This window comes from Apis laboriosa, unplaced genomic scaffold (assembly GCF_014066325.1).
Source record: "Apis laboriosa isolate Shangri-la unplaced genomic scaffold, ASM1406632v1 scaffold4_cov146, whole genome shotgun sequence".
Lineage (NCBI taxonomy): Eukaryota > Metazoa > Arthropoda > Insecta > Hymenoptera > Apidae > Apis > Apis laboriosa.
Genome location: NW_025223501.1, coordinates 738,271 through 751,426, shown reverse-complemented (window position 1 = coordinate 751,426; position 13,156 = coordinate 738,271). Strand labels below are relative to the sequence as shown.

Below are 13,156 nucleotides of genomic sequence, written 5' to 3'. Positions count from 1 at the left end.
TCGAGAAATCGTGATGTACTTTCTTCGAGTTTATGACGCTGCATTACAAGTGTATATTAAGAAAAATTGGAAAAAATTTCTAATTTACGAAAGAACGAAAGAAAAAATTTCATTCTATTTCAGATAAATTAAGTACATTTTTTATATGGTGAAATATCGATTTATCAGACTTTTTATCAAGATTTTTCATCGACATAATCATTTTCTTCTTTATCGAGCCAGGCGATTGAGTGATTGATAATTCTTTTCATTATAAGTAGATGGCGTGTAGAGTAGCATTATAAATTGTAATTGATATAGGAAATAAGGAGAACGTGGATTTTTTATCGAGTTCGAAAGGTAAATGATGATCCTTTCACTTTTCTAAGTCATGTTTTCTAATTATGAGCAAGTAACTTTCATCATAATTACAGGTACCACCTAAACTTCTTATAATTCTACTCGCAATTATGAAACTCAGATATCATCAACGAACTTCTATATAAATAGTCTTATGAAACAAAAATTTCAATTTACTATTAGCTATATATAATTTTCTGAAACTTCCTCATTCTTAAAGAAATTATAATAAAATTTGTATCATGTTGTGAAAAAAGTTTCCTAATTGCTATTTCAAGCAATTCACATTACTTTATATTTTTATGTAACAAGAAAATTCTTGTTACATAAAAAAGTAATAACTTAAACATATATTAAAGATATTTTACAACATTAATAAACTATTACATTCAGTTTAAATGTTACATCAGAACATTTTGATTGATCTTCATTCCTATGTATTTTGATTTTCATATTATTAAATGTTTTTCTTTTTTAATATAAAAAATTTTTTTACATATAAAAAATTTATATACATATATCATAAATTTAAAAAGTTTTTTTCTTACTTTATATATTATCAATTTAAACTTATTTCTCATCAAATTATTCTTTTTTACAATTTGAATAAAGTATACATATATACATAACCTAATATACAAATATACATAATATAACCTATTATATTTTTATATAAAGAATGTATACTCTATTTTTATATAAAAAATGTATAAAAGTTAGTGAATTTCTATAGACTTGAATAATATTAGGGTCTTCCAATAATTAGGCTTTTGTCAATATGGAATCAAACCTGAAAGCCGAGGTAAACGCCAATGAGTGATCGCTGTCACTCTCGATGGGACGTTAATGGAAATTGTGCGTGACACATGTTGCCTTCTAATTATATCCGGCCGGTATACGGTTAATCACGAGAACTCTACGTAATTCTGGGCCAAACGTGTTTCCGCATATCCTATGTCTAACTATGCACGCGAGAGAATCTGTGGATAAAATTGGGTTATCTGAAAATTGTCAACGAGTTTCGAAATTTCTAACCAAAATTGCGATTTTTTTATTACAGCTTTTTAAAATATAAATTTTTGTCTTAATGATGATAGATTTTTTTTAGTGATTTTTTTCATATATCTTAAAAGATAAACTCAAAGTTGATTTATTAAAGTATACAAAATGATTCGTTAAATATATTTTCAGAAATTATATGGATGATTTGGCTGAATACATAGAATAATTCATTTATCGTAATATTGTTGAAGATGCTGAAAATTACTTAACAAGATACTTAAGAAATATATTTAACAATGATTCATGTTTAATGTTCCAGGAAAATTTGTTAAAATCTACTTTTCTCATAAACTATAGAACTAAAAAATTTAGAAGTTTATATATATTTTACATGCTACTTGAAAAATATAAATAACTTTTTTTATCATTAATTATATCAACTTGTTTTATTCAATATATCAGAAACGAAATTGAATGAAAAAAAGAATTTAGTAAAATATATTCAATGTTAATATAATTTTTATAATAATTATGTTATAAATATTGTGAATGAAAAATCTTAGATTCTATATTTCACATTTATCCATTCAAAAATATGACCTATGCTATTGATTTCTTCATCATTGATAACATTATTTTATCATTTTTAATATATGTATACGTAATAGTGACCCGAGATTAGTAGCTCATTGCGATAAATGGAACAGAAATACTTATAATCAGGCTTGGATATTGTTAAATAAAAGTATACAATTCTTGCTATATCGCTTATCGAAAAAATACATATTGATTATAAAAATATAATTTTTTAATTATTCATTTATTTTGAAAAATTTTTTAATTTTTTCTTTTAAAACTATTTATTTTTCTAATCGTAAGAGATTTTTTTAAGAAATGATAAATTTCTACAATACTTACTGTCATTCTGCAAGTTTATATATCTATACATAATCATATTGGATCCATGAATTTTAAATATAAAAAATCTAATTCTTTTTCCACTTTCAGATATATTTGATTTTGAATAATTTGTTCTAATCAGAGTTAAAATTTCTGCAAAATTTTTAATCATTTTTATAGGTGTAATTTCATATACAGGATGATACAAAAGTGATTCAAGATTGTATATTGTTGAAAGGTAAGTTAGATTCTCTTATAAGCACATAGTTTCATATACACATAGTATCATATACACATATTCTCAACATCTTTTTACAAATCTAGGATTTCAAATACAGAATTCTTCAAAATAAATTAATTCAAGATACAAACAGATTTAGAACTTTTATGTCAAATCAAAAATCCTCAACAGTCTTACATAAATACAAGATTTACAAAATATCCTAAAAATAACATAACTCAAGATGTTCAAATAAATTTAAAATATAATTTTTTAGCAAAACCAAAGGTAAATTAATCCTTATTACATTTTTTACAAAATATATATATATATATATATATATATATATATATATATAAGATTTCATATATAGGATGATTTTAAATTTAACATATAAACAACAATTCTAATAGCAGAATAGCGAATAAATTTCTAGAGACCTCATTTCCACCCTCGTCTAATGCCCTACCCTACAGGATTCTAGATAATAGAGCAAGTGGTGCAAAGAGGAAATTTCGCATGATCCAGGGGCAATTCCATCTGGAAACGGCATCGATCGTGCACGTCCACGGTTACCTTAATGAGACGGGGAGGGGCTGCCGACGTAATTAAGAAAATTGCAGCCGATCGAGCGTGGATCTGCCGTGCGCCACGAAAATCTCGCACGTGCTTGCGAGCATTATTCCACCTCGGCTCGAATATCAAGCCACGGCGGCTCCTCTAATGTTCCACCTTTCTCCTGCCGCGGTTTCTTCATTATGTATTCACCGCGTGTCCCTTCGTTAAACCTCTTTCTTCGACCAATAGCCATCTCCTTGACATCTGTATTCCACCGAAGCCTCTGTTTACTTTGGCGCCAACGATATCGGCCACCACTCCCATTACCATGTTCCTAAGCCGTTTCGTCCAATCTCCCTAACTGGGAGATCTAGACGTGTGTTATATCGCGCGGTGAAAATTTAAATGGAAATTCATCCTTTCGCGCAGATATGGCTGCAATTGGTTTTATAATTTTTCACAGTTATTCGAACCGTTCAATTTCACGTGCGTTAAGGAAAATTCATTCTCTTTGACGCATGAACTCTTAGCGAAGTGATATATTATGTAACTCGTGTTCTCATATGCAATCGCGAAAAAGTTCTTTAGGATTCTAAATTGAAAATGAAGAAAATGATTTTACGAATTTATTATTCTTTTGCCGATAAATTTGATTAACAAAATAATTTATTATTGTATTCAAATACGCTTCTTTGTATTTTTTATGCAAAAGTATATTCTTGAATTTTAAGAAAACATACGATTATTATGTAATTTATGAAATTTTTGTACGCGTTTTGAAAGAAATCTATCTTTTTTAAAAATGATCGTTTGTTCGAAAATGTAATATTTTTTCTATAATTAAAATATTTCATTTGCAATATTTTAGGCAATAACGATGCATCAAATTTTCTTCACAAGAATTTTTTTATAGCAAGATCGAATTCAACTTTTGAATTTAGAAAATCATAGATTTGTTTTTTTTTTTTTTTCTATTCGTTCCAGGCTTGAACAGTTTGACAGATGAAACTGTCAGCGGTTGGGAAATATTTACCATTGCCCTTAGTGAAACAATTGGCACCGCCATTTTGGTATTTATAGGATGTGCAGGCTGCATTGGGAGTTTGGGGATTAATCCTTCAGTATTACAAATCTCTTTAACATTTGGACTAGCTGTCTTGATAGCTATACAGGTGAGAAGTCTTGAAAAATGATCCTATATTATTTTAGATTGTTGTTTTTTTGGATAAGAAAAGATGAATTTTGTTTTTAACTTTCTAATTGTATTTTGGAGTTTATGATTTAAAATTTCATTGAATTTTCTTTATATTCTGGAAGATATAAATGAATTTTAATAAGAGAAATATTTAAGAAAATATTTAATAAATTTAAATGAAAAGAATCTAATTTAAAATAGAACTAGAGCAGAAAAATATTAATAATTTTAATCTTTCATAATGTTCTAATTAACAGTTTTTGATATCTGTTCAGAATTTGTATGGCGCATAAGATTTGATTATAATTAATTCAATGTTAGTTTAAATTTTCGTTTCGTTGGACGAGAAATAATGTTAATGAAGTTCAGATAGGTTGATTCAATTCGACTTTCCTGTTTGATACTTCTAAAACTCATCGTCTATTTACAATTGCTAATCAAGCCTATCTAAACAGAAAATCAAAAGGTCAATGATTAAATTGAAATTCTATTTTTAAATTTCCGGCAGCCTAATTCCATTTCAATCATGTACAATCTCTTTTTTCTCTCAAAGCTCTATTTTATTCTATTTTTAAATTTTAGAGATCTTTTCGATTATAAAATTCCTTCATAAATGCTTTTTTATTTTAAATATATTTTATATTCCTTCCACTTTTATATTTTATTTTTCACAGAGCATTGGACATATCAGTGGTGCACACATAAATCCCTCTATAACAATAGCAGCACTGATCTTAGGGAAAAAATCTTTATATATGTCAATCTTGTATATTATTGCCCAATGTATTGGTGGAGTGTTAGGCTATGGTCTTCTTAAGGTAAAACGTTATATTAAAGATCAATACTTTAATATTTTATTTTTTAAATTTATTATTTTTCTCCTATTTATATATTTTTGTATAATATTCATCATATATTTTAATTTATTTTATTTCAAAATTTTACATGCTTTATTTTCTATTCTTTTTTCTTTTTTTTTTATATATTTTACATTCTCATTTGTATCATTATAGTAAAAATAATTATTATTTCACATTAAAAATTTATTTCATTGTTTGATTCTTAATGATGTAATCTAGACATTTGCCTATTTCACACTTTTTTCTTCTCACCAGGTGATAACTCCAGTGAATCTAATGTACACCACTACTCCAGACACAGCATCGTCCTTCTGCATGACCGACATCCACAAAAATCTGAACATATTTCAGGGTATAATGGCAGAATTCTTAGCAACCTTGATTTTGGTTTTATTCGCATGTGGTTTATGGGACGATAGGAATTCAAAGAACACAGATTCGGTGCCCATAAGATTTGGTTTCTGTATTACGGTACTTTGCTTAATTTTTATCCCCTATACCGGATGCAGCCTGAATCCAGCAAGGACATTGGGCCCAGCCATATGGAATGGCTATTGGAGAAATCATTGGGTCTACTGGTTAGGACCAATCTGTGGCGCAATTGTGGCGTCGCTGATATATCGATATATATTTCTACACAAGAGAACCGAGACTGATTTTGAACAAAGAGAATAGGAACAAAGAGTAATAATGGTAGGTAGAGATGAAAATAGGTAAATATTGTGCAATCCTATTTTCTTTTCGTAAATTAGAATTATTTTTAATTTAAAGATGACGCAGATTTTCATTTCCTTGGTTAAAATATCTTATCTAATATTTTTTTATTATTTCTATTTTCATTTTTTAATTTTCAATATTAAAAAATCACATGTTATTTCTACGGATCTAAAATCAAGTCTATTAATAATTTCAGAATTCTAATATGATCTTGAAAACGTTGACTCATATAAGTTTTATACAATTTCTTCTATTCTATTTTCTTCTTTATACAAGAAATTTCTTTCATTCTTTTTATTTATAACTTTATTCAATTTATTTCACCGAAACCAAGGAAGAGAAATGTGAAAATAGCTACGTTAATCGACTATCATTTTACTTTTAGCGAGCAAAATCGCATTTCGATAGTCCATGTTCGCAATTCGAACGAGAAATCTTAATCGTATTGCACAAAGCGGAAGTGAAGGATTGAAATAGTCTCGAGAAGGAGTTCTTGGTTGCGTAGACTGATTTTTTTCTCTTTCCATCGCTGTTTTTTCTTATATTCTCTTTTCTCACGAAAACTTGTTACATGTAAAATTAATCGTGAAATTCAGATTATGTGCGAATCAATGAATAATACGATTTCGACGAAAGAATACCAAAAAGTAGTATGAATGGCAGAGCGATTAAAAATTGTAAAATATTTTTTTGAAAGAAAATATTATGTATATAATATTTAAGATAAATCATCGATAAACGGAACTATGATTTGTACAATATATTTCATTATAATATTCTCTTAGTGATGAATTTTTTCAGAATTCTTCGATATATTTTCCTTTTTATTAAAATCGCGATCTCGTGTTTTTGGACATGAAGATAGAAATAAATAAATTTGATACATTTTAAAAAATCGATTGTATGTTTTTATCACTTATCCTGTTTTCTCATTGTTTCAATATTTTACAATGATCTATTCTATATTCATTTCATAAAAATGGAAAAAATTTTAGAGGTTAGAACTTTTAACTAGGATTATAAGCTTTTCAAATTTCAAATTTTTATTATATACATTTCTATGTATTTACTATACTCTAATATTTATATTTAAGCGTCTAATATTATCAATTCCAAGTCTAACCTATTCTATCTATATTAAATTTTTAATAAAATTTTTTTTCTCCAAAAATTGAAATTGAAAACCACCTACTATATTCCCGCGAATTTCTTTTCCACGGTTCACCGATCCTCCCGCAGATGGTGCATCTAAATTGTTTACAGTTTCGGGTTTGTTGTACGCGGCAAAAATAACCTCGCTTTATTTGGCATTCAAAAATAAACGACGTGATAATGCGCGCGCGCTGACGCTACCACGCACGCGAGTAAACGAAATGATGGTGGGGCGGTTACGTGGAGTGAGAGAGGTTAGCCACTGAATCAACTCGTCGAAGCGACCACGTGCCGTGGCGATAAAAGTGCGTACGATCGTACCCGTTCACAAACAATCGGGACGAGTGACGGTGCAGTGCACTGTGCTTCTCCATCGTGCCTTTCAATCGATTCTCGATCGTTACTTCTCGATCGTCATCTCTCGATCTCTGGCCGCGCGTCAGTGTGTACAGTGACTGTGTGAATACAGCTCTGGCGATCATGTCCTCTAACGATCTGCGTTCAGGTAAGTCATGGATAAAATCAATCAAATTGTATCTATATAATCAATGTTTTTCAATCTTTCTTTATTGTTGATATGGTACTATATATTTATTTATAATGATAATTCAAATTTTATGATAATTCAAATTTTTGTAGGTAATGTAGAATTTTTTAATATTTGATAGATTGAAAACACGATGAATTTTTAGATGTGTAATATGTGTCTCTATCATGTAAATTGTACATTATATGAAAATAATATCGATTTTGAGCGTGATGAAATGAATTTTAATTTATAATGTATACTTAAATTTCATATTATTTGAATTTAACTATAGAATTGAATTTGAAATTGTAAAAATTGGTAAAAAAGTTTAAATTATTTTTGAAATATTTTTAAATAAATTAAATTATATTTAATTGCTTTATTGTTGCGATTCATTCAAAATTTAATATGATATAATATGATTCATATGTGACTCATAGATTGACAATATAGATATAGATATTCATAGTAAAAAATAAATATTTAAAACGATCGTTTTCTTAAAATTTTTAATTTTTGATTTATATATAAGGAGAAAGTATATGCAATTTGCATAGCGAAATATTTCAAAATATTAGAAAGTAGGTCATTTATAAAGTATTGAATTTTATTTTCATACAAATATTAATTTATTTCATGTGCACCATCATTGATGTACTCCATATATAATTTGATAGAGACATCTATGATTTAAATGGAAAGTTCAATGTGGGCTATATATGTAACTTATGTAACACTCTATGTGTTAAATATATATAATATTGTGCGATAAATCTATTAAGTGGATAAATATTTTAAAATTTTGTTTAATACTCTATATGCATATATATATATATATATATATACTTCACTTTATTCCCGTTTGTTTTGATTATTCCTTTGGTTTGAATAGAGCATAAGGTGCAAATTCATAGGACGATAAATATCAGTCATTATTCTGATTTCTTAGTTTTAAGTCACTGAATTAATGGTATTCTTACAATTTGTGTGAAAAAATTTCTTCTTATCAATTTATTCTTAAAAATATTTCAAATATTGATCGAAATATGAGTAAAAGTAAAAAAATTAGAAATTTACGAGATGGACTAATAGATTCATGTTTTGTAGGTTAGATTTGGTTAAATTAGCCATCAGTTCAGTGACTCGCTTCTTTTGATCGAAACATTTTGTTATTTGCATTAAAAACATCGTATATTAAATATAATAAATATAAATAATAAATATTTTGTGTGTTCTTATTGAAATTCTAAGCTTAAAAAGTAAGTAAACTAAAGAAAGAAGTCAATACAATATTGAATCATAATATATGATAAACTTTTATTTGATTAAAAAAAATAACTGAAAGTTGATTAAAAAAAAATTCGATGAATGTTGATGAGAAAAAAAGAAAGAAGAATATAAATTATTTAATTGAAACTGTGAAGTGAAATACCAAAGCATGGATACTGATCGTAGGTATAATAATGTTTTTATAATATGTTTGTTTTTCGATGGTATCTTATGATTCGGTTTGTGTATGTATTGAACTTTATTAACTTACGACAGAACGAAGATTTTATTTTGAAATGAAATTTGTTTTGCTCTTTAAAGTTCTATTTTTACACATTTTGTACTTTCAAGACAATTTATATATCTGTTCGTAGTAAAATCGCGAATAATATCCGAAATTCTTGCCACAGTTTGTTTCATTTTCAATTTAGTCAATTTCTGACTAATTACAGAAAAAAAATACAGAAACTCTATCTATATAAATAACAGATATCTGAAAGATAATTAAAACAAAACAAATTTTTCTCAGTTTAGCGAAATATTTTATATATGTTTAAATTCTACATAAAATATTAGAAGTTACTTCAGTTTTACTTTAAAAAAAAACTGAAAATTAATTTTTTTACATTTCATGCCAGAAAAAATTTATCTATACATTGCTTTCTTTTTAACTTTCAATTTCTTCTTTACTATACAATTTTTCACTTTTTTTTTATGTTTATCTATATAGTATTTCTCAATAGTATATAGTATTTCTCAATTTCTCTTTGCTGTTTTCATATCATTATTTCATATCCCTCAAATAATATAACATATTTTTACATCAGTGTTTACATATAAGATTCCATTTTTTGAAAAGAAAGAATAATTTTAAGATACATGTTAATTAATGTTTTCTTATATTTGTGTGAAAATTAATTATTATAATGACAAAAAAATGCCACAATTTTAAATTATTTGATATTAAATTCTGTTGATTAATCTTACTTTGTTATCACAATTAGTCATATACATTTGTACATTCGACGTTGAGACTTTGACACTTATGTTAACAAGTGATACATATTTGATTTAACAATTGGTGATCACACGAGAAAAGCATGATAATCATATTTTCTGACTACTTTGTAACTAACAATGGCATTCAGATATAAAATGTGAAAAAAATAATCAAAACAATATAATATAATATTACATATAAAAATATAATAAAAATAATTTTACGATTACCATTCCAAATCATGATAAACCATGTTCTTTTTTTCTTTTTTTTTTTTCAAAATTTTTAAATTTAAAATTGTATAATTTTTCCGTAATCAAAATTATATTATTCAAACTCGAATCGTTGAATGTTCATTTATGGTCGTAAATCTGATCAAGGTAACATAATCATCCGTGGTAATTATTGGTGTCTGTTTATTACATATGATACAGATGTCGAAGATCGATTAAACCAATCGTAAAAAAACAATAATATGATTATATAAAGTAATGGATCGAGTTCAATTTGTTCGATTTGCATTTTCTTATTAATCCATGACCTTGAAATATTTCATTAGCGAAACATCAGATCAAAATTGCACATCGATGAATAATTAAATTTTCATAAGAAATAAGTATCTTTGCGAGTACGTGTATTATATTTTTATTTCAAGAATGTTTTATGTATTTCACTAGAAATACATAATTTATCGAATTAAATTATACACGCTTCTTCTTATCGTTTGATTTTTCTTTAATCGTTGAAGCTGAAAAACAAAAAGGCAAAAAAAATTTTTATTTATAATGAAATTAGAATTTATGCATATATCGATTAAAATTTCGAATTTTTACTAGAATAATGCTATATTGGCTTTATTTATAGTAGAATTAATGTATGATTTTTAATTTTATTTATGTTTTTATTTCGATCGTTTAGTATTTTAGAATATCTCTTTTAGATAGAAATAGAAAAAAATTATTATCATTGACTGGAAAAAAAAGTACATAATTTTTAACGATAATTTCAACATTTTGAAATTCTTTGTTACAGAGTTAATTTTAATAAAATTATTAAATTAAATTAAATTAAATTTATATATTTACATATCATAATTATGTGAATTAAAAATTTATTATTTATTACATATCATAATTATATGAACCATATGAATTAAAAATTTTATCAAAATTCTTTTCACTTTAATAAATTTAATTAACCACAAAATTCATAACTTCTTTATAAAAATAAAACTAGATCATCTTTTTCTTTCTTTTTCCAAATAAACAATTTAAAAAAAGAAAAATTAAGAATTTAAAAAAATTTTAAGTTTTGTAAAAAAAAAAAAAGAAAAGAAAAAATTCCACAATATATTTTAACAAATATTAGATCGCAAAATTCATAACTTCTTAACAAGAATAGTGTTAATTCATAAACAACTTGAAAAATGAAAAGAAAAAGGAAACGAACTATTCAAGAGAGAAAAAAAAAAGAAAAGTAGGAAAATAAAATATCGCTTGGTATACAGAATCGAGTATTTGCCAATTGCTCACGTGGCCGAATGTAAGCAGGCTCGATAGCATCGCGCGATCAAACTTTTGATTGCGTAACAATGTTGCTCCATGGTACACACAATTTTCTACCGACCGTTATACTTTCTTTTTACGATCGAGCAAGTGGTATCGTTCTGAAACCGGTTCCTCTCTGGTTATCGTGGAAGTTCAGAGGTCAAAGGTGCGTCTAAATTAACTTCGTTTTAAATTCGAAGTAACCGACTTTACTTTGATTTTCAGTTGAATCAAAACTCCAGTTTCAATTTTCTTTTTTATCGACAGAGCTATCACGAATAAAATGAATATACATATATATATTTATCTCTTTAAAGAAAACTTATCGAAAGTAATACGATTCCTGGAAAATTGGAATTCCTAAAGATTCATAGAAAAATAAAAAATTGAATTTTTTAATTTTTGATATCTCTAATAATATTGATAATAATAACACGTGATCATTACATGATTTTAGATGGTATTAATTTTATTAGCTTTTCGATTTGATATAAGCTACGGATTTCCAATATGTGGTATCTTAAGTTGAATAGTTTTTAATATACTACAATTGTTTTTCTTTGTATATAATTAATTTGTATAATGAATATTTTTTTTTATTTAAATATATCTAAATATTTATTCTATTTATATAAAAATTATTTTGAAAATAATATTTTATGGTATAAATATGAAAAATATAAGAGAAATACAATTCAAAAATGATCAAAGTAATAGATTTAAGCTAGTGTTTTTATTTTAAGTTAGATCTATTTTTTTATCGATATAGAATGCTCATAGAAAATGCATATAAGGTAATAACATCTAGAATAGCTTTTTCCTCAATATTTTTTCGTTTTAGATAAAAATAAATCGCAGATAAAATGCGATCGGTTATAAAACATCGGTCTCGATTGGATCTGATTATTCACTTATTTTCCACGTTTATCGAATATTATGGAAATAACGTTATCATTCGTGATGACACAGTTGCTGATAGATAAGTTTGTTTAAAATAAATTTAAACAGAGAATGAATATCAATGTAACGATTGACATAAAGTTAGAAAAATTTTCCAATTGGTGACCATAACGATACTAACATCATCTTCATCTTCCTGTTCTTTTTTGCAATAAAACTTCTCCTATCCGAATTATTAAAGATGAGTGGAAATTTTCTCATAATATTATTTTAATTTATTAATGTATTCGAATTATCAAAAAAATAGAAAAAGGTTTTAAGGTTCTGGGAAATTTCTTGAATTTTAAGGAAATGTTCAACATTATTCTTTTATTTTAATATCGATCAGATTTTTAACTTTCGTTTTTTTTTTCAACTTCTTTTATTATTTTAAGATTTAAACTGCCACGATTAATCTTATTCAAACAGGAAATATTTTAAATCGTAATTAATTTTTAACGCGTCTGAAACAATATTTTAATTTTAATTCTTTGCTCTAGTATTTTTATTTTCACGAAAAAAACTAAAATTTCAAATTATATAATTCAACTTCTTTCCCGATTAGTCAACTGTATTTGTATACAATTAACTTGATTAATCTGAACAAGATAAAATTGACATAATTGATAAACTGAGAGATCATCGCCCATAAAAATGTCATTCATATTTCGACGATAATTCAGTTTTTTCTGAAGAAAAAAAAAAAAAAAAAAAAAAAAAATACGATTATCAATGAGTCCGACTATCCGTTTAACCTTCACACCCTGTAATTAAATTCTCCAACAATTCTTTTCCTCGGGGATTTTTCCACACTACAACACCGAAATCAATCCGACCTCCAACATTCCTATTTACATATATCTTCCAATAATATGTATCCAATATCTTTTTATCTCAAAAGTTATGAGTTCGCCTTTTATCTCTCTCTC

At 26.1% G+C, this 13,156-nt stretch overlaps 1 protein-coding gene across 5 annotated transcripts in view; it reads left to right on the top strand.

The window, feature by feature from the left end:
• Window positions 1-13,156, top strand: part of LOC122717163 (aquaporin-like) — a 33,976-nt gene that overhangs the window by 6,347 nt on the left and 14,473 nt on the right. Inside the window, exons 3-6 of one of the 5 annotated variants that reach the window (XM_043940962.1) lie at window positions 4,004-4,191; window positions 4,889-5,032; window positions 5,330-5,767; window positions 6,177-6,657. The exons of 3 other annotated variants lie outside the window; for them this stretch is intronic. In XM_043940962.1, coding sequence (XP_043796897.1) covers window positions 4,004-4,191; window positions 4,889-5,032; window positions 5,330-5,749 — 752 coding nt within the window. In that variant the 3' untranslated portion in view covers window positions 5,750-5,767; window positions 6,177-6,657. Of the gene's footprint in view, window positions 1-4,003; window positions 4,192-4,888; window positions 5,033-5,329; window positions 5,768-6,176; window positions 6,658-7,257; window positions 7,449-13,156 lie in introns of those variants that run through there. One more of the 5 variants, XR_006347160.1, reaches the window with a different exon arrangement.